The sequence below is a fragment of the Anabrus simplex genome, chromosome 6 (assembly GCF_040414725.1).
Source record: "Anabrus simplex isolate iqAnaSimp1 chromosome 6, ASM4041472v1, whole genome shotgun sequence".
NCBI lineage: Eukaryota > Metazoa > Arthropoda > Insecta > Orthoptera > Tettigoniidae > Anabrus > Anabrus simplex.
Window position 1 is genome coordinate 237,791,295 of NC_090270.1, and position 22,609 is coordinate 237,813,903.

The 22,609-nt window shown below is 39.0% G+C and overlaps 1 protein-coding gene across 2 annotated transcripts in view; it reads right to left on the bottom strand.

Moving 5' to 3' along the window:
* The window catches only part of Abca3 (ATP binding cassette subfamily A member 3), a 271,865-nt gene that overhangs the window by 107,095 nt on the left and 142,161 nt on the right, over positions 1–22,609 (bottom strand). For both annotated transcript variants that reach the window (XM_067150289.2, XM_067150288.2), the window contains exons 14-17: positions 20,508–20,718; positions 19,491–19,740; positions 8,604–8,725; positions 314–528 (exon numbers count right to left, since the gene is read on the bottom strand). In XM_067150289.2, coding sequence (XP_067006390.2) covers positions 314–528; positions 8,604–8,725; positions 19,491–19,740; positions 20,508–20,718 — 798 coding nt within the window. The remainder of the gene's footprint in view (positions 1–313; positions 529–8,603; positions 8,726–19,490; positions 19,741–20,507; positions 20,719–22,609) is intronic.

Sequence of the window (22,609 nt, forward strand, 5' to 3'; positions counted from 1 at the left end):
AGGTTCTGTCATCTAAGGTGAAATATTGTGTGAATATTTTCAAGGCATTCTTGCTCTTCATAATGTATGTGCTGCAGGTCAGTATATCTCCAAAAATATTATCACATAGGAGGTTTTGTCCTGGCAACAATGATTTGCTGGCTGAATTCTTTATAGCCAGTGAAGCAGAAACTAATGAAGAGAAATTTGTTGCATAAAGAATCTTTAAATCATATTGTATTTTCCTTTTTCCCTTCAGTGATGTGGCAGAAAGGTTCAACTAAATATAAATCTTTAAGTTTATCAATAGAGACATTATTCAAATTCTACATACCTTCAGATCAATATCCAGTGCAGGCAGATCTTTAGAAGATTCCCATGATTTGGCTACAATTAAAGCAATAATCATGAAAAAGACTGGTAATATAATCTGAATAATGAGCAGTCCCCATTCTCTGGCAGAATGCAGTGCTTTCTTTATGAGCATAGCAAAGAGCTGGTTTGCTACTAATTCAGCTCCAGACAGTAGCATTGGTTCTTGGATATTAACTGCAACAAAACATATAAAATAATTTGAAGGAGCTTGTGAAACCACATCAAACAGTCTTGTAAGCTGAGTGGAGTTGTTCCTGCACAATATGTGGATGAGTCCAACACCATATGTGACAGTTCTGTATATTTGTTGCATCATCCTCGTCACTCCACAGCATATTTCTTGGCCACAGGCTATCTACTTCCATGCATGCCAAAAACTGAAGGGCAAACTCATGGCATTATGGAATATTTAGGGGTTTTTAACTCCTAACTAAGGACATGCCGTCAACATGACCGCGGTGGAAAATTAAACACGTCCCACAACTCGCTCGTTGCCCTCCCAGTATATCTGCTTATAGTACCTATCTATTTTAAAAAGACCTTTCCACTGTATTTATCTTGTCTGTCATAAGTAGCCATGCAGCCGCAATAACAAGCTGATGAGTTTCGTACCTGGATGGGTTAGGTATGGCTAGTGACAAGACCATTGGTCTGGATTGGTTAGGTCCAGCTAGTGACAAGACCATTGGGCTGAGGGCAAGCAAAGGGGGTCTGAGAGTGTAAGCACCAGGTTACAGCCTCGAAGTAACTCCCGGATCTCTAGTATACTGTTGACAGTCTTCAGTTGACAGAGCTGTGTGCAGCAATGAGTCAGAGTGCAGGTACGTAGGCGAGTGTCCGAACATGTGATGTAAATTACAAAGAAACAATTACTGAGTGGTTTGAAGAAAACATGAGTGATGTGGACGATGGTGATAATGAAATAGAGAGTGATCACAATACCAATACTGAGACAGAAGGAGAGGTAGAAGAAGATGAAAAGTCCATGCTACTGCCTGATAATTAATGTTCTAAGTGTTTTTATGGTAGAAATAGATACATATGGCCATCTTTGGAACCTCCACAGAATGTACGTACCTCTTGTCACAATATCGTGATTCACCTTCCCGGTTTGTGACCTTCAGCTCGAGTTGGAAACAGTGTGGATCATGTTATGGCATGATCACTAATATTTAATGAAGAAATGGTGAACTTATAGTGTGATAAACAAATGTGAAACTCAGTGCAATGAGAAGTAATTACCTAAAGTCTACCCGACCAGAATTACAAATTACAAAATGTTGACACGGTTGAAATTAAAGCTTTTCTATGCCTCCTTATTTATTTGGTGGTTTTCAAATCTAACAGAGAGGACACCACTTCAGTCTTTGCAGCTGACGGTATAGGATGAGAAATATTTCATGTTGTGATGTTAAGTATGAGGTTTTTCCATTCTTCTGTGCAGCCTGTATTTTGACAACCCTGAAGACAGAATGCTGCGGAGAGAGACAGATCCTACTGCACCCATATCTGAGCTTCTGAATATGTTGATTCAGAACTCTTAAAGGTGTGACTCCATTGGCACAAATGCAACAGTAGTTGAGATGCTAATTGGTTCCAGAGGTCGGTGTAAGTTCAGAATGTATATTCCGAACAAGCCTGTGAAATACAGAGTGAAATTGATGTGCCTAAACGATGTGAGAAATGGTAGCGTTACAAAAATGTTGCAAAGTTTGGGCTGGGAAGAATTGGGAAAAAGAAGACGAGCTGCTCGACTATGTGGTATGCCTATTCAATACATTAATACATTTAATGTATTGAATAGGGGAAAATCAAAGTTTTATTGTTCTCATTTTAACAGACTTTCAATACCGGTACAGGAAAAGAAAAATGAGGATAGTCTCTTGCAATATGTGGTATGTTCCGAGCTGTCAGTGGAGAGATGGCGTGGAATGACATTAGTAGACGAATAAGTTTGAGTGGCCTCTTTAAATGTAGGAAAGATCACAATATGAAGATAAAGTTGGAATTGAAGAGTACAAATTGGGGCAAATATTCATTTATAGGAAGGAGAGTTAGGGATTGGAATAACTTACCAAGAGAGATGTTCAATAAATTCTCAATTTCTTTGAAATCACTTAAGAAAAGGCTAGGAAAACAACAGATAGGGAATCTGCCACCTGGGTGACTGCTCTAAATTCAGATCAGTATTGATTGATTGATTGATTCTTTATTTGTACAATGCATATATTTATGCAGGGAAGGACACTGATAGAATAGGTCTTTCATGGGAAGACAGGAAATTTTCAAAGCCAACTCAGGCAGTTCTTCATTTATTGGAAATAATACAGGGCACAAATAGGAATATAACAGCTGACAATTGGTTCACCTCAGTAGAGCTTGTTCAGGAGCTCAGGAAAAATGGACTCACTTATGTTGCGACAGTAAGGAAGAACAAGAAGGAAAGAAGGAAATTCCAACTTCCAAGCAGAGAAAGGTCAGTTCCTCCATGTATGGTTTCACAAAAGACATAACTCTTCTCTCACACGTTCCAAAAAGAAACAAGGCTGTTTTGTTAGTATTCTCTATGCACCATGGGAAAGCAACTGATGCAGACATGGAGAAAAAGAGATAATTCAGTTTTATAATTCTATGAAGTCTGGGAGTAGATACTTTGGATTAGATGTCAGCCAACTACTGCACAGGTAGAAGAACAAGAAGGTGGGCGATGGCAGTCTTCCATATCGTTGATATTGCAGCTGTGAATGTGAATATCTTGCATCAGTCCTATCATGAGAGCCCCCAAATGACCAGGCAACATTTTCTGAAAGAACTCGTTGCTCAGCTTGCTAAGCCACACATGATAAGAAGATTATCAAACCCCAGGATCCTAAGAGACACTATCTCTAGAATTATGAGCATCCCTGAGGAATGTATCATCATCATAATTTGTGCCCATCAGCAAAGAAGAGGAAGACATATTACAAGTGCTACAGATGTGAAAAACCAGTGTGCTTAGAGAGTACAAGGGAGTTCTGCTTTGAAGGTGTTGAATGAGAGTAACATTGCGGGCCAAGTTCAGTGCATACAATTTCCATCCCAACAAGAGATCAATCTCATTATGGTTATTTTTCAGTGAAGTGGTTATCAAACATCTTTAATACCCAAGTTAGGGTCCATTTTTGTTGATAGTGTAATGGATATGTGTGTTTAAATGGAACAGTGCATTCTGAGTAATGTAAATTGCTGCGACTGTAATCTGAAGGTATGAGGGTTCTCTAAATTAACAAATGGAAAATGTTGTGATTTTGAGTTGAATAAAGTGTAGTTATTCAAATGAATTTCTCTCATTAACTGTCTCTTCCCTAGTCACATTAATTTTGATGTGGTCACTATGACCTCACGTCCATGTTGATGTCAATAAAAATGTACATCCATAGTTAAGGGTTAATTGGTGCACGATATGAATCCTGGAGGGATACTAGCATAAAATGCACCACAAAACCTTATAAACTCTTGACCAGGAGAAAGACATTTTGTCTGACACAGCTCAAGCACTGCTGGCAGAATTTGAGGCATGTGCTGCATTGTCAGCTACAGCTACAGCAACTTTGTCAACAATTTCCATGGGAATAGGCTGCTATCCTGTCCCTGATATGACACCTAATTCACCTATTTCCTAAAATTTCTTCATCATGTTCTTTAGCACATTGATTGACATGAGACATCTTCTGAGCTGTTTCTGTCAGTGATATTTTCATAATGCAGTGTTGCTAATGCTGCTATTCTGGTAAAACAATTTTGCTAGCAGTACACAGCCTCTCTTCTCAATACCCATTGCATTTCACATGGAAATAAATTAACCTTCTCAAGTCCGGGTAATTCTTGGTTTGGCAGGCCATGTAAAAACCCAGGTTACAGCCTCAAAGTAGGCCCCGGGCCTCTAGTATCCTGATTGACAACACCATTGGTCAGGTCTAGCTAGTGACAAAACAATTGGTCTGCATTGGTTAGGTCCAGCTAGTGACAAGACCATTGGGTTGTATAGGTTAGGTCTGGCTAGTGACAAGACCATTAGTTGGGATTGGTTAGGTCCAGCTAGTGACAGGATGATTGGGCTGGATTATAAGGAAGTCCTTCAATTTATGTTCATTTACACACTTTTCATGACAGAGATTGAGTGATCAAAAATAATATTTTCACCAAATGAGGTAACCCTGTGTCCACTGGCCAATAGGAACAAAGAAAATGGTGCAATTTGTTCTTTCGTGCTGTCTCGCTTTTAATTCTCCTATATAAGTAAGAATATCTTTTGGGGCAGAATATTGCGTTTCTAGCAAGCATACAGGAAGGATCTTTCCTCTCTGCTACTTTAGGTCTCATAAAACATTACTTTTCAATCATTCCAAATGACTCTCAACTGCAGCCCACCTAACAAAGCATCACCGAAATCCACTATCGTGAATAAGGTGTATAGCGGATCTGTGATGTAACATTTCGAGGCAAATTGTTTTTATGTTTTGCTGTACTGCAGTGTTTCTCAACATTAAACTGGTTTTTAGTTTCTATTTTAATTTTGCACGGCTTACAGAACATGCTGTACCACTGTGAACACCATCAGTTTAATTATAACCATTCGGTATATTATTTGGAACTTCCATGTTATAAAATACAGTATGTTATTGTTTCTCATTAACTGTATGTACATAAAATCCCATGTATTAAGTTAGTCTCATAATTTATTTGGCTGTGGTATCTGATCAGGAAGACATATCTTAAATTTAATCAAACACAGAAAGATAGCAAAGAAAGAAAGAAAGAAAGAAAGAAAGAAAGAAAGAAAGGTAGCAAAGAAATATAGTTATCCAGTATGCCATTAACACTTGCATCTAGTAACAGTATAGGATCTCATAATAAACACAATGACAGGTCAGTGTAAGATGATGACAAGGTCAAAGACATACTACGGATGACCTCGTTGACTGATGAGGTTGCAAAGAAAGTTGGACTGGCTATAAACACAGAGAAGACCAAGTACCTCACTGTTAGCAGAGACACACTGGGATCAACAGCATCTGGGTTGGTGACAATCTTTGAGAAAGAGACTTTAAAGACCTGAGTGCCATGCTCAGTCAGCAAAACTGTGTCAAGATTGATGTCCAGAGTTCCATCAGATCTGCAGAAACTACCTACTTCCCTTCCCTGTCTTTCCTCCAGTCATGTCTTCTCTTTAATATCACAAAGGTACACCTCTAACAAACTGTTATCTGTCCAGTGTTATGGTATAGTTCCAAGACATGGTCCCACACCAAACTTTACCAGCATCATCTTTGAGTTTTTGAGAATAATGTACTAGGGCGAATCTATGATCCTGAATCCATTGACGGAGTCTGGTGCCGAAGCAATGCAGACATCCATGCTTGTTATGGTAGATCAAATATCAACAAAGTCATCGTAGGAATCTGAGTTCTTTTTTTTATTTTTTACAAATTTCTTTACGTTGCACTGATACAGATACGTCTTAATGGCAAAAATGGGATATGAAAGAGCCAGGAGTGGAAAGGAAGTGGCTGTGGCCCTAATGAAGATACATCCCAGCATTTGCCTGGTTGGGACATGGGAAACCACGGAAAACCATCTTCAGGGCTGCTGACAGTGGGGCTTGAACTGAATTCGAGTTCAGTGGATTGGATATGTAGGCCACATGTTGGATGGTAGAGCAGTTAAGAGGGTCAAGGAAGGAACCCTGGTGAAGAAATGACCACTGGGAAGACCAGGAAGGCATTTGCGAGATCAGCTATTGGAAGACCTGACAGCTGGATATTTAATGGGAGATTGGTACTTACTGGTACACAACTGTAACAGTTGGTGAGGAGTTGTGAGTGCTGCCAGAAGTCACCCTGTCTGATAGCACCATGATAAGATTACAACAAAATAACATATGATACAATGCTTTTGGTTGTGTTAAATGAAATAAACCACAAGAAATACTTGTTGTCTCATCGTATTAACAATGCAGAGAGATTTCCATGATTTCGTTCAAGGATACGAAACATTCGGTACATCTTTAAAATATATTGAAATTTTTCAGACAGCTTATTTCATATTCATCATCAGTTGTCTACTTCATGAGCCTCCTCCAGTTCATCCTGACCATCCACACCTGATGTTCTATTATTTGTTGCCAATTACATCACATTTGGCAAGGTCTTTGAAAATTTGCTTTTCCCAATCATCATGACGTCTCCCTTTGGGCTTATAACCAACAGAGGGGTCCTATTTTGAGCTATCCTACTCTTATGTCCATACTATTGTAATCTGCGTAATTCTAAGGTTTCGAACAGACTCTGGTCCAATCCAAGTTATTGCTCGATATTCTCATTACTTATTTTGTTTCTTTTTGTCTTTTAGAGTAATGGTAATTGGAGTAATTGGTTAATGTAACATTATGACTCTATCCCAATATGAGCATTAATTTGATCCTATTATTGATAAAGCAACATCTCATCTACAAGCAGAAAAAATGCAAATAGGTATGGTATGAAGAGAAATCAGAAAGAACATGAATTAAGGTCCACTCAAAGCCAGGCAGGGAATATTTGAAGAAATATCTAGAGATATCTCAAATCATACCATTCTCTACTCATTTGTTTCAGGATCCTGAAAGTTTAAGGTAGGCCTAATTTGCTTCTCTTGAATGCATCATCTGAAATTTGCTTACTGACTATGGTATATTACAGAAGTACATACACTGACTGACAGAGCAAATACAACACCAAGGAGGAGTGGTTCGAAAGGGATGAAAGTTGGGGAAAAAACAGAGTCGGCACGGAAGAATAATTGATGTTTATTTCAAACCGATATGCAGGTTACACAATGCGCACAGCATCGACTCAGTAGGATGTAGGACCACCGCGAGCGGCGATGCACGCAGAAACACGTCGAGGTACAGAGTCAATAAGAGTGCGGATGGTGTCCTGAGGGATGGTTCTCCATTCTCTGTCAACCATTTGCCACAGTTGGTCATCCGTACGAGGCTGGGGCAGAGTTTGCAAACGGCGTCCAATGAGATCCCACACGTGTTCGATTGGTGAGAGATCCGGAGAGTACGCTGGCTACGGAAGCATCTGTACACCTCGTAGAGCCTGTTGGGAGATGCGAGCAGTGTATGGGCGGGCATTATCCTGCTGAAACAGAGCATTGGGCAGCCCCTGAAGGTACGGGAGTGCCACCGGCCGCAGCACATGCTGCACGTAGCGGTGGGCATTTAACGTGCCTTGAATACGCACTAGAGGTGACGTGGAATCATACGCAATAGCGCCCCAAACCATGATGCCGTGTTGTCTAGCGGTAGGGCGCTCCACAGTTACTGCCGGATTTGACCTTTCTCCACGCCGACGCCACACTCGTCTGCGGTGACTATCACTGACAGAACAGAAGCGTGACTCATCGGAGAACACGACGTTCCGCCATTCCCTCATCCAAGTCGCTCTAGCCCGGCACCATGCCAGGCGTGCACGTCTATGCTGTGGAGTCAATGGTAGTCTTCTGAGCGGACGCCGGGAGTACAGGCCTCCTTCAACCAATCGACGGGAAATTGTTCTGGTCGATATTGGAACAGCCAGGGTGTCTTGCACATGCTGAAGAATGGCGGTTGACGTGGTGTGCGGGGCTGCCACCGCTTGGCGGCGGATGCGCCGATCCTCGCGTGCTGACGTCACTCGGGCTGCACCTGGACCCCTCGCACGTGCCACATGTCCCTGCGCCAACCATCTTCGCCACAGGCGCTGCACCGTGGACACATCCCTATGGGTATCGGCTGCGATTTGACGAAGCGACCAACCTGCCCTTCTCAGCCCGATCACCATACCCCTCGTAAAGTCGGCTGTCTGCTGGAAATGCCTCCATTGATGGCGGCCTGGCATTTTTAGCTATACACGTGTCCTGTGGCACATGACAACACGTCCTTGAATGACTGTCGGCTGAGAAATCACGGTACAAAGTGGGCCATTCGCCAACGCCGTGTCCCATTTATCGTTCGCTACGTGCGCAGCACAGCGGCGCATTTCACATCATGAGCATACCTCAGTGACGTCAGTCTACCCTGCAATTGGCATAAAGTTCTGACCACTCCTTCTTGGTGTTGCATTTGCTCTGTCAGTCAGTGTACTATCCCATAGAAATAGATTTCTTTCCAACTGTATGGCATACTGTACACTCCATGACTGTTTGTAGACTAGACTGTACATGTTAATCATTAATACATTTACCTTTTGTTTGACCAGAGTATGCTCCAATATAACCATCATCTGTAGAAGGTGAGAAAGCTAGGTTAGTAGTTCCACTCACGTAATTCCCATCTTCCATTGTTACATCTTGATCCTTACCAACTCTGTGTAAAAAATAAATAAAATATTAAAATTCATATGCTTGACAAGAAATATAATGCATTGCAGGGAAATAAGGACAAATTTCATTTAACAGGAAGGTATGACCACCTTACCATGATAGGACATAAACTGGTACCTACTTCATAACAATAAAAGAAACATAAAGTAAGTTATTTATGAATGAGGGTTTCCATCCCCATAAATCTAATTTAGTGTGTTATCCAGGAACTTTCTCAAAGTGCACACTTGAATGAAAATCCTTTTCAATACACTGATAGTTTCCTCCATGTTAATACAAAGTGTATTCTTAACCCTCCGTTAGGCGCGCAGGCTACAGGTGTACGTTTTCGCCCTCACTCCTAGGCTCGCTGGCCGTAGAAGGGGAGACTATCAGTACCTTTTTTCGTCACACTGTTCTCGGGATTTACTGTGCTCTGGCACTGCTTACTGAAGTTGCCTTTCCACAGTCTCACTTCAAAACGGTTGGGCTACAACTGTAGCCCACGCGCCATTCTGTGTTATGGCGAGCAGTGATCACATTCAAGTGACATCTACTGGTTTTAAAATGAACTAAATTCTCCAAAAATATGAAATTGTTAATTATTCTTTATTTCATCAATGCAAATACCATAACAATACTGTTTTATTGTTTAGAATGTTGAGTGGACTACTTTCGTCATTCAAACATTTTGGTGCTAAAGGCCGTTTCCCGTCCGCCTCTGGTGTAGTGGTTAGTGTGATTAGCTACCATCCCTGGAGGCCCAGGTTCGATTCCCGGCTCTGCCACGAAATTTGAAAAGTTGTACGAGGGCTGGAACGGGTCCACTCATTCTCGGGAGGTCAACTGAGTAGAGGTGGTTTCGATCCCCACCTCAGCCATCCTGGAAGTGGTTTTTTGTAGTTTCCCACTTCTCCTCAAGGCAAATGCCGCGATGGTACCTAACTTAAGGCCACGGCCGCTTCCTTCCCTCTTCCTTGTCTATCCCTTCCAATCACCCCATCCTCCACCAAGGCCCCTGTTCAGCATAGCAGGTGAGGCCGCCTGGGTGAGGTACTGATCATTCTCCACAGTTGTATCCCCCAACCCAGAGTCTGAAGCTCCAGGACACTGCCCTTGAGGCGATAGAGGTGGGATCCCTCGCTGAGTCCGAGGGAAAAGCCAACCCTGGAGGGTAGGCAGATTAAGAAAGAAAGAAAGAAAGAAAGAAAGAAAAGGCTGTTTCCCGTGTTATTGTTGTCTATGTGGTTTTGGGTAGTTTGTAAAACCATAAATTTTCATCAATATTAATTTCAATAAATGTATCTACAAAATATACGAGTTTGATGAAAGTATGCATTCATAATGATGAAACCCGGAGCCTTAAACTTAGATTAAATTTCAATCACGTCAAAATTGAAAATACACCACTTTGGTTTATTTACTTTTAAGAAATTTTAAAGGGTGAAGTTTTTTAAATTTTGTAATAACAATGCTCAGAAAAGTCCAAAGACTGATATAAAATATCGTCTTTCTTTAAAAACCTCGTAAGTCCGATTTTGGTTATTTTTGGGGTCGTACATGTTTTTTAAAGGAAAAAATGCACTCTAACTGAATTTAAAACCCTCATAAGTCTGTGGAGGAACCCTGCGCCTCTATTGGCCGAATTAATAAGCTTGTATGTCCAAGTGAGCTGTCCATAGATTAAAAACCTCATATCGGAGACTTACGAGGAAAATAAATTTATGCTATTTGACTCTTTTAACTTAAGAACTTCGTAAGTCTGACATACGTGCTTTTTAATGCCAACAATGTTACAATTTTGCCGCCAGTACCACATTGTAAAGAAGACAACAATAGAGTTATACTATATGCGCCTTTCACAAATTGACTTCCCTTTCAATTGAAGATGGATTACAAGTGCTACAGGGGTAAAATGCTTGTGGAAAAAGCATTACAATCTTATTTCGGTGAGTGATGATACAAATATTTACTATTAGATTACATTAATATTCTTTACCTACTGCTTTTACTGTAGAAGCGTTATATTTTCAGGTGATAGCAATACAGAACATAGTGTTGATAACTGTTCCAAAGTACAGAATGTAAAACAAGACAGACAAGGCACTACTAGTGAAAAAGGTACTGGTAATATCTGCATGAAAGTGTTCTTGGTTATCTCCTTCACCTGTCATCTTGTGTTAAAACACACCTAACTTGGAAATATTCAAGAGCTATCAAATTGCTTCTGTGTATTTCAGGATTCACTGAAGAAATCTATGATGCAGAACTGAGGAAAGAGTTGGACGAGTTCTTAAAATTCAATCCCTTACAGCCGTCTGCTGTTCCGGTAAATTTGTGTAGTGGTAATTGCAACAGTGAGCGACATTTACAAGGTGATCTTCAAAATGAAGAAACTGTTCCAATTATTGAAGTGCTTAACGTTGTTTCTAATATGGAGTTATTGGAAACCCCTATTGCTATAGCTTCTACGGAAAATATTATTTGTGATCGATCTACTGATGAACCTCAACCTGAAAGTGACAAATTACCTGTGAATTCTGTTGGTTCTGTTAATGTAGCTAGTCCAAATGATGATGCATCTGTTAGTGCTGATGGAGTGGAACCAATCAAAGGAAAGAGGTCAGGAAAGAACCATGCTCGACATGATGAATGGGTTGTCAGGAAAAATCAAAAGAAGAGGGAAATGGGATTACCATATGAAGGTTTTTCAAGAGGCAATTACAGAAAGTGGAAATACCAAACTGCTCGTCAAGAAAGGAAGATGTTGACTAGGTGTAGGTGCACTTTAAGTGAAAAGAAATCGGTAATAAGGTGCACAGAGTTGACGGATTTGGAACGGGAAGAAATATTTCAACAATTTTGGAAAGTAAGTTGGAAAGAGAAAATGTACGTAAAAATGTTGGTAGGTGTTTCACACACTAAGGATATTAAAAATCGCCATGGTGATTCTTCTCGAAGAAACAGGTCATTGACTTTTCATAAATGAAGAGAAATCACTGACCAAGACGCAACAGAAACACAAGGAAAGTCGAGAACACATTCGCAGTTATCTTATGATGTTGCCCAAAGTTCCGTCTCATTACTGCAGAAAATCTACTACCAAGCTGTATTTGGAACCAGTCTGGACATCAAAAGCTCACCTATTCCAGGAATGCCAAAATTATTGTGGTGAAAATCATTTAGAAGCCATGAGATTCAAAGTATTTGATGACATATTGACTGAAATGAATATTTCATATTTCACCCGAAAAAGGATCAGTGTGATATCTGCATTGGATACAAGTTAAAAAACATATCTCTTAAAACATACAGTGAACATCAAAAGAAGAAAGACGAGGCAAGAAAAGAAAAAGAGAGAGACAAGGTTGTAGGCAAACATGTGTATACGAAGGACCTTCAGTCAGTTCTTCTTTGTTCATCCCTGAAAGCATTGGCGGTGTACTATAAAACTAAATTAGTAGTGCACAACTTTACTATTTTTGATATAAAATCAAGGAACGGATTTTGTTATTTGTGGGACGAAACAGAGGGATCTATGACAGCTAACGAATTCGCTTCAGTTATGTGTTTTTTCATACATAATGAGGTACCATTTGAGTGTGGTGATGAAGTAATTCTCTATAGTGATGGATGTTGCCATTAGAATAGGAATATCACTCTATCTAATGCACTTCTAAACCTTTCTTCTTTGTGTGATATTACTATTACACAAAAGTATTTAGAGAATGGGCACACACAAACGGAGTGTGACTCCATGCACTCCACGATAGAGAAACATCTTAGAAATCAAGATATCTATTCTCCAGCAGCATATATAGATGTCTGTAAACATGCTAGGATGAATCCCAAACCCTACAATGTCAAATATCTTCGGCACGACTTCTTCAAGTGTTACAATAAAGCCTGTACGATGTACAAATCATTGCGTCCTGGAAGTAAAGTTGGAGATCCTGTTGTTACAGACATCCGGGCCATTCGTTACAACCCAAGTTGGATTATCGATTACAAGCTGAATCACTCCAATTTTTGGAAAAATCTTCCTCAAAGGAAACAAAGGGGTGATACTCAGTGTGCAAAAGACAAGATTCCACCGTTGTATACTCAAAAGCTGAAGATCACGAAAGAGAAATGGAACCACCTCCAAGAATTAAAACAAGAACTGGACAGTGAATATCACCATTTTTATGATATCTTGCCTCATGAATAAGGGGGACAGTCATATGTTACTGAACTGTGGGCCATAACTGTAAATATTTAGTTTTAGTTTAGCTGTACTTTTTTCTTTTAGATTACATGGAATAAAAAAATAATAAAAATAATTACCAAGTTGGTTCTTCTATTCTTCAATAATAGTCTATGAATAACTACAATATGTGAACTCTTCGATTTTCTCTTCAGTGTTACTTTTTCCAAAAACTTTACAAATCAACAATAAGTACATTGGTAGGTCTTTCTTTATCGTGTAGCTTTTATTGCCGGGAGTGTCCGAGGACATGTTCGGCTTGCCTGGTGCAGATCTTTGTATTTGACGCCGAAAGGCGACCTGCGAGTCTGGATGTGGAATGATGTTGATGATGATGATGATGATGATGATGATGATGATGATGATGATGATGATGATGAGGTAGTGATGAAGTAGAGAGAGTGTGAAACCTGGTGTTGGCATGTAGGCTACTCCTGTCGAATAACACCAAGGGGTCTGCTCAAAGCTTAACGTCTCCATCCGACGAACGAATCACTATCAACAGCGTCATATGCCCTCGCACCGTAGTTGAGTGGTTTGGAATTCAATCCAACTTTTGGCACACAAACTATTGATTAGAAATTGTATACCACCACCTCCCCTACCCTGTCGGCCAACATTCTGATGTTGAACAGTTTTTCGATGAATGGGACTCAAACCAGCTAACTCTGGTGTCAGACCAAATAGACTTCAAGGATTTAATGATCACGGCCACCAGGCGGACTATATTGGTAGGTAAAAAGTAAAAATTATGAAGAAAAACTATGGACTTGTAATTCTTCATTCCAAAATTTTACTTCAAAAAACTCGTGACATAAAATATGTTGAATGTAAGATTAAAAAGCTCGTAAGTCCATATTTGATCAAATTATTAAATGTATAGTACTTAAACTTATATGTCAGTGTAGTCACGAGATGAATTTCATGGTGAATTAATGGTGGGCACCTATAAAAGGACAAACAGGTCATCATTTGAGGTCATGGAACGTTTTTTGTCTCAAATGTAAAATTTTGTAATTCTGACTTATGAGGTTTTTAAAGAAAGGTGACGATATGTTTCTAAATTTTAAGCTTGAAGGACAATTAAATACCGTTGAAATATATTGTGGGCTACAAGGGTAGTCCACGCACCTATCCGTGTAACAAAACATGGCGTGCCTGATGGAGGGTTAACCCTCCACATTTTTTATTTAGTCTTTGACTGAATTTAACTTGCTTACTATGAATCTTGAATCAAGGCAATGTACTGAGAGAAACAATAGTAGGATGGAGGAGAGGGTTACAGTTTATTTTGATTAAATGAGATTACTTATACCAACAATGAAATAATAATAATAATAATAATAATAATAATAATAATAATAATAATAATAATAATAATAATAATAATAATAATAATAATTTAATCTTACACACTAACACACAGGCATACCAGGACCACAACTTAGATGACACAGTACAGAACACACAATTACATCATCCCATTTTAAAACAAGCTGAGAAAATGCTCGCCAAAAATATTACTGCTCTGTAAGGCGGAGGTTTAATTTCTTTGTTTGACACCAATTCAGTTCATTCACTACTGATCTGCATGTAGGGCAGTCACCCAGGTGGCAGATTCCCTATCTGTTGTTTTCCTAGCCTTTTCTTAAATGATTGCAAAGAAATTGGAAAATTATTGAACATCTCCCTTGGTAAGTTATTCCAATCCCTAACTCCCCTTCTTATAAATGAATATTTGCCCCAATTTGTCCTCTTGAATTCCAACTTTATCTTCATATTGTGATCTTTCCTACCTTTAAAGACACCACTCACACTTATTCGTCTACTGATGTCCTCCCGCGCCATCTCTCCACTGACAGCTTGGAACATACCACTTAATCGAGCAGCTTGTCTCCTTTCTCCCAAGTCTTTCCATCCCAAACTTTGCAACATTTTTGTAACGCTACTCTTTTGTTGGAAATCACCCAGAACAAATTGAGCTGTTTTTCTTTGGATTTTTTCCAGTTCTTGAATCAAGTAATCCTGGTGAGGGTCCCATACACTGGAACCATACTCTAGTTGGGGTCTTACCAGAGACTTATACGCCTTCTCCTTTACATCCTTAATACAACCCCTAAATACCCTCATAACCATGTGCAGAGATCTGTACCCTTTATTAACAATCATATTTATGTGATTACCCCAATGAAGATCTTTTCTTATATTAACACATAGGTACTTACAATGATCCCCAAAAGGAACTTTCACCCCATCAATGCAGTAATTAAAACTGAGAGGACTTTTCCTATGTGAAACTCACAACCTGACTTTTAACACTGTTTATCATCATACTATTGCCCACCGTCCATCTCACAACACTATCCAGGTCACCCTGCAGTTGTTCACAATCTTGTAACTTGTTTATTACTCTGTACAGAATAATATCATCTGCAAACAGCCTTATCTCTAATTCCACTTCTTTACACATAGCATTGATATATATAAGAAAACATAAAGGTCCAATAATGCTGCCTTGAGGAATTCCCCTCTTAATTATTACAGGGTCAGATAAAGCTTTGCAAACTCTAATTCTCTGAGTTCTAGAAATGTAGCCACCCATTCAGCCACTCATTTTTTCTAGTCCAATAGCACTCATTTTTGCCAGTAGTCTACCATGGTCTACCCTATCAAATGCCTTAGATATGTCATTCACAATGCAGTCCATTTGGCTTCCTGAATCCAGGATATCTGCTATATCTTGCTGAAATCCTACAAGCTGAGCTTTGGTGGAATAACCTTTCCTAAACCCAAACTGCCTTCTGTCAAACCAGTTATTAATTTTACAAACATGTCTAATATAATCAGAAAGAATGCTTTCCCAAAGCTTACATGCAATGTATGTCACACTGACTGGCCTGTAATTTTCAGCTTTATGTCTATCACCCTTTCCTTTATACACAGGGGCTACTATAGCAACTCTCCATTCTTGTAGTGTAGCTCCTTCAACCAAACAATAATCAAATAAGTATTTCAGATATGGTACTATATGCCTTTAGTATATCACCAGAAATCTTATCAATTCCAGCTGCTTTTCTAGTTTTCAATTTTTGTATTTTACTGTAAATGTCATTGTTATCATAGGTAAATTTTAATACTACATTAGTATTACTCACCTCCCCTTTCTCGACATTATCATTGTAACCAACAATCTTTACATACTGCTGACTGAATACTTCCGCATTTTGAAGATCCTGACATACACACTCCCCTTGTTCATTAATGATTCCTGGAATGTCCTTCTTTGAACCTGTTTCTGCCTTAAAGTACCTATACATACCCTTCCATTTTTCACTAAAATTTGTATGACCACCAATTATGCTTGCCATCATGTTATCCTTAGCTGACTTCTTTGCTAGATTCAATTTCCTAGCAAGTTCCTTCAATTTCTCCTTACTTTCATAACCATTTCTAACTAACTCTATTTCGTTCCAACCTGCACCCCCTTAGTCTCTTTATTTCTCTGTTTTAATATAGTGGATCTTTACCATTCCTTACCACCTTAAAGGTACAAACCTATTTTCACATTCCTCAACAATTGCTTTAAACCCATCTTATCATAGTCAGAAGACTTCTTCTCATTTAGTCCTTTGATGAACCTGTAGACTTGTGAAGGAATAACATCAGGAATGTTATATTCTGGTGTCCATTGTTGTTTAAAAGATGAGACTTTCCTCCTGTGTATCTCATGGGGCCATAGTTCGTGCTTGTCATCATTACTGTCATAAATTTTGTGAGTTACATATTAACTTCCAATAGTCTCTGCAAAAGCTTCAGCTTTATTGTAAGGGGAAAATACTAGTCCATATGGCCTCAGTCCATTATGACTGTGAATAGCACTCCTGGGAAAATTTGGTCATTTCAGACTGCAAGTAACCCACCAAAAGTCACAGTCAATTCCTTTTCCGGAATTTCTAGTACTGAGTTGAGCAGTCTTCAGAAAACTGAGATTTATCCTAACCAACCAGAATGTCTGAAGACCAATAATGGTAACAGCTCATGGTCTGTACGCTATGACTCTGACAAAGGCAAATGATGGTAAATTACAATGCTCACAGTGTGCTATGGAGAAACAGATGCTAGGTATCAGTCTTAGATTCTTATAAGTCTGAAGTGGCAATGTGTTGAACATATAGCCAGAGAAGATTCCAACAGATGGACTCCAAGGACTGTCCACTGAAGACCATGGGAACAAAATTTTAGAGTGAACATGAAACTGAAATACATAAAGTGTACTCTAATAGAGGAAGGGTTACACTCTATTAAAAAAAGCTATTCTGATGAAAATTCATGTTAAAAAATTAATTTGTCCTGACTGATGAATTGAATAACTGAGAAATCATGGATGGAAGAAACTGCTCAATAGTCAGTCTGAAATTATATTTCTTAAATCATTTAACACTGAGCACAAATTTGAATGGTATAATCCAATAAAATAATTATACAAGTCTACTGGGAAGATATGGGAGAAAGGATTTAAATCTAAGAATAAGTGACATTTAATGAAAAATTACTACAAATGTGAATCTTTAACTGCCAAGTTCATCTTGTACTTGGGTTTTGAAATGTTATATGCATTTTTAAAAGTTTGTGTATGTTGAAACCGAACTCATGTTTATACTACGATCATCCTATGTGACATTTAACGAAAAAGTGACTACAAATTTGAATCTTTAACTGCCAAGTTCATCTCGAACTTACACAAAATTTGAATGTGTTATATGTATTTAGAATGTGTGTTTATTGAGTCCTAACTCGTGTTTGTTATAATTTTATTTCACCCTTCATAGACTGTTTTGAAGTGACATTTAATGAACAGTATCTACAAATTTGAATCTTTAACTGCCAAGTTCATCTCGAATCTAACGTTTAAATGTCATGTGCAATTTTGAGAAGATTGTTTCTGTTGAGTCCTAACTCGTGTTTGCACTGCACTCGCACCAGTGACATTTAATGAATAAGTGAACACAAGTTCATCTCAAGTTTACACAAAGTTCAAATGTGTTACATGTATTTCAAAAGATTGCGTTTATTGCTATTTTTTTGCTAGGGGCTTTATGTCGCGCCGACACAGATAGGTCTTATGGCGACGATGGGATAGGATAGGCCTAGGAGTTGGAAGGAAGCGGACGTGGCCTTAATTAAGGTACAGCCCCAGCATTTGCCTGGTGTGAAAATGGAAACCACGGAAAACCATTTTCAGGGCTGCCGATAGTGGGATTCGAACCTACTATCTCCCGGATGCAAGCTCACAGCCGCGCGCCTCTACGCACACGGCCAACTCGCCCGGTTGCGTTTATTGAGTCCTAACTCGTGTTTGTGCAATTTTATTTCACCCTTCACAGCGTGTTTTGAATTGACACTTAGTGAAAAAGTGACTACAAATTTGAATCCTTAACTGCCAAGTTCATCTCAATCCTAAATTTTTAAAATGTTATGTGCATTTTTGAGACGATTATGTTTGTTGAATCCTAACTTATGTTTATACTACACTCGTGGCAGGCAGGCGACATTTAATGGAAGAGTGTCTGAAAATATTTGAATCTTCAACTGCCAATTTCATCTCGAACTTCCGCGTAGTTTTGTTGTGTTGTATGTTTTTTGGGGGATTGTGTTTTGAGTCCTAACTCATGTTCATACAGTTTTGATTCACCCTTCATGGACCATTTTGATGACTGACAATTTCTGACCTTGTAATTCACTATTTTATGTCTCTTTTACTCTTATTTAATGATAATGTTGTAACATTTTGTGTCATGTACATGTCTGCATGTATACGCCTATGCCTATTTCTCACATTTTGGCTGAAGATGTTGCTAAATAGCGTTGAAACTAGTTCCAAGTAAAAATATGTTGAAAATAAACATTATAACATTTATTTGTATTGAAAAGGTGGAGCCTTTAAATTACCTATCTTATGGGAGAAGGGAGATGATCTGCTCGAATGAGTGGTATGTTACACGTTAAAAAAAGGGCGAAACATGTCTCTATGGTTTACTTCATAAGTTTTAATTCATAATTAAAATTACTCTTCATGTACTGAATAGGTGGAATTTAATAAACATTAATATTTCATTGACTTTGAATGGTATGTTCTGAGCTGTCAGTGGAGAGATAGCATGGAATGGCATTATTAGTAAACGAATAAGTTTGAGTGGTGTTTTTAAAAGTAGGAAAGTATGAAGATAAGTTGGAATTCAAGAGGAAAACTTGGGGCAAATATTCATTTATAGGAAGAGGAGTTAGGGATTGGAATAATTTACCAAGGGAGATGTTCAATAAATTTCCAAATTCTTTGCAATTATTTAAGGAAAGACTAGGTAAACAACAGATAGGGAATCTGCCACCTGGGCGACTGCTCTAAATGCAGATCAGTGGTGATTGATTGATTGATTGATTGATTGATTGATTGATTGATTGATTGATTGATTGATTGATTGATTGATTGATTGATTGATTGATTGATTGATTGATTGATACTTACTTCATAAATACTTCTTCCATCGTTGTAAGGGATACACCATAGCTGAGAATTCCTATATTCCTCTTATTTTCCTCAAGATCGTGGAACATCTTTTCAAAGAGAGCGGATTGATCTTCACTGAGAAGGTATGAAAGTTCTGACCCTATGTTTTGTGACACGGTAATGCTTGGAATATGCCTCTGCAATAAGCCTGTCACAGCATCCACATCACAAGTTGACCCTTTTACAATAACAAGATGGTAACCAGCACCTGAAAAATTTATAAATGAACTATTTGTAGTTCAGATTCCTGATAAATATATACATCAATGATATAATGGATAGGGACTGAGACTATTCTGGAGAAGCTTTAGAAATGTTCAATCCTTATAAAAAGGAAACTGGCATTGAGCTGTTATAAATTTAAGCATAATATTAACAGATTGTAGTAGGTATGTATTTCAGAAAGAACATTTTGACTTTTAGAGGGATTCCAGCCTCAAATATGCCAATGAACACTGTACCTAATTATATTAACCTAATTTCAACTTTTATCAAGTACCTACGTTTTTTGTATTTTGGCTTGTGGAAGTGAAGCTTTGCATCTGATAAAATTCAGCATCATTCCAAATGAATGAAGCATTAAGAAACTCAGCCAGTACTGTACCCATGAACACAGATCTGTGACCACAAGGAAAACGGGTTTTATTGTCTAGATACAATTCACCTTAATATGTTCAGGACAATTGAGTATAACACCATTGGTCAAAAGTGATATGACACCTGGTTTTTGTGGAACCATAGCCAAAAATAAAGTTCAGAAGAAGAGATGGTTCACAGTTTAATTATTTTTGTAATATCATTTTCATTTGAAGTGGCATCATTCTACAATACGATGATTGATGTGCGTGTTTGAAAAGTTAACTATCTAGAAATAGAAAAATAGTTTATATTATGTAGAATATTCTTCTCTCATTTGGAGCAAAGTTGCAATTAAAATATATATTAATTTTGTAATTACTGGAGAAACATAGTTACCATATTTCTTTTTAAGGAAGAAGGATGATCCACAACACTGCAGCTCCCCCCCAGCCATGATAGCAATCCTATCTCCGAGCAAGTCAGCCTCGTCCATAAAATGAGTGGTGAGCAGAATAGTCCGGCCAGTTTTCTCGGCTTGAAGCAAGTCCCACATTGCCCTCCTAGCTGCTGGGTCCATACCTGATGTGGGCTCGTCAAACATTACCACCTAAACAAATTACTACATGTATGTAACTCAAATATTAAATTAATGGACATCTTTATCTGGTAAGGAGCATTGTGTTGGTTTCACTTTCTATTAGGTAATGTACCGGTATATAATAATTATTATGAGAGTTTGGTAACACCCAGATCAAATGGCAGGTGAAATAGTCTGATTATTCACAATGATCTGACTTTACTATAAAGTGTGACATGCCACACACAATGGTTTTGAAGGTTGGCACCAAGAAATACAGGCATATGCACATTATTCAGGATAAAGTAGTTACTGCCCTCATAATAATTGAAACCTGTTATACTTCATCATTGCACATGACATCAGTTACCTAATTAGAAGAGAGATGTGAATCACAAGTTAAATATGGCAGCAAGTGCAACAAGTTCTCACATCACTCATTCCCTGCTAAAAAAGAAGCTTCACATTATTGAAGATGCAGAGAATACTGGAATTCATGGAGAAAGAAGAAAGTATGATATCAGTGAAAGTTGTATTTGTAACTTGCAGAGAAAGCAAACCTCTAAGGAACAAATAGCATTGACAAGCATTTTATGGCCAAAAAGCAAAGCACCTAGACATAGGGGATAGGCAGCACAATTATATGAGTGAAATTAGGCAATACGGGTACTCCCAGGGGCTCTTAGCTTGGGAGCATGGATTGGTGACCGTGTGCTCCCTAGCTGAGCCTTATATTATTTCTACTTACTTGTGCCAGGTTCTTCACTTTTGTCTTTCCTATCCAACCTTCATGCCTTTGTTGGTGAGACCTAGTGTTAACAATGCAATATGTCTTCTGGTGTGGGCTAGATTAAATTTGACCGGGCGAGTTGGCCATGCGCGTAGAGGCGCGCGGCTGTGAGCTTGCATCCGGGAGATAGTAGGTTCGAATCCCACTATCGGCAGCCCTGAAAATGGTTTTCCATGGTTTCCCATTTTCACACCAGGCAAATGCTGGGGCTGTACCTTAATTAAGGCCACAGCCGCTTCCTTCCAACTCCTAGGTCTTTGCTATCCCATCGTCGCCATAAGACCTATCTGTGTCGGTGCGACGTAAAGCCCCTAGCAAAAAAAAAAGAAAAGATTAAATTTGTTACTTTTATTGACCTTTCTTAGTCTCATCCTTGGTTTTGACAATATGTAAGTGACTGGGGTATGAGCGATGCTAGTAATGCCAATCCTAATGCAGCCAGTCTCTGTTATAAATGGTGTAAAAATGTTGTTCATAGGGTTGGTTGTTGCATGCATTTCAATGGACTTGGCAGACTGATATGTAATGTCAACTTCTGGTTCAGTGAGGAAAGCAATGGGGATCTACCTCACTCCTCATTTCCCTAGTATGCCTCTTCAGGGATGCCTAGGGCTGTTTATGGCAGCTGATGGTGGAGCTTTTGAGGGTCAAACCAGCCTTCGAGCTGAGTACTCAACATACATTCAACCTTCCTCGGTCAGCTCTTGTTCTCTTCCGATTCTGATGGTATTTGGTCTTTTGACTGATGCCTTCATATTTTGAAGGGTCAGATCTTTTCTATTTTCCCTCTGATTAGTGTTAAGAGAAGGTGGCAGCCCAGTTGTACTGCCTCTTAAATCAATAAGCACCACCCCTACCACCACCATCACCACCAACACTACCATGACTGCCAATACGGATACATAATTGTAAGTGAAACGTGCCAGCCAAAAGCTTTAGCTCTAACCAGGGAACTAGGTGCCGGCCCGGTGGTATAGGGGTAGTGTGCCTGCCTCTTACCCGGAGGCCCCGGGTTCAATTCCCAGCCAGGTCAGGGATTTTTACCTTCATCTGAGGGCTGGTTCAAGGTCCACTCACCCTATGTGATTACAATTGAGGAGCTATTTGATGATGAGATAGCCGCTCCGGTCT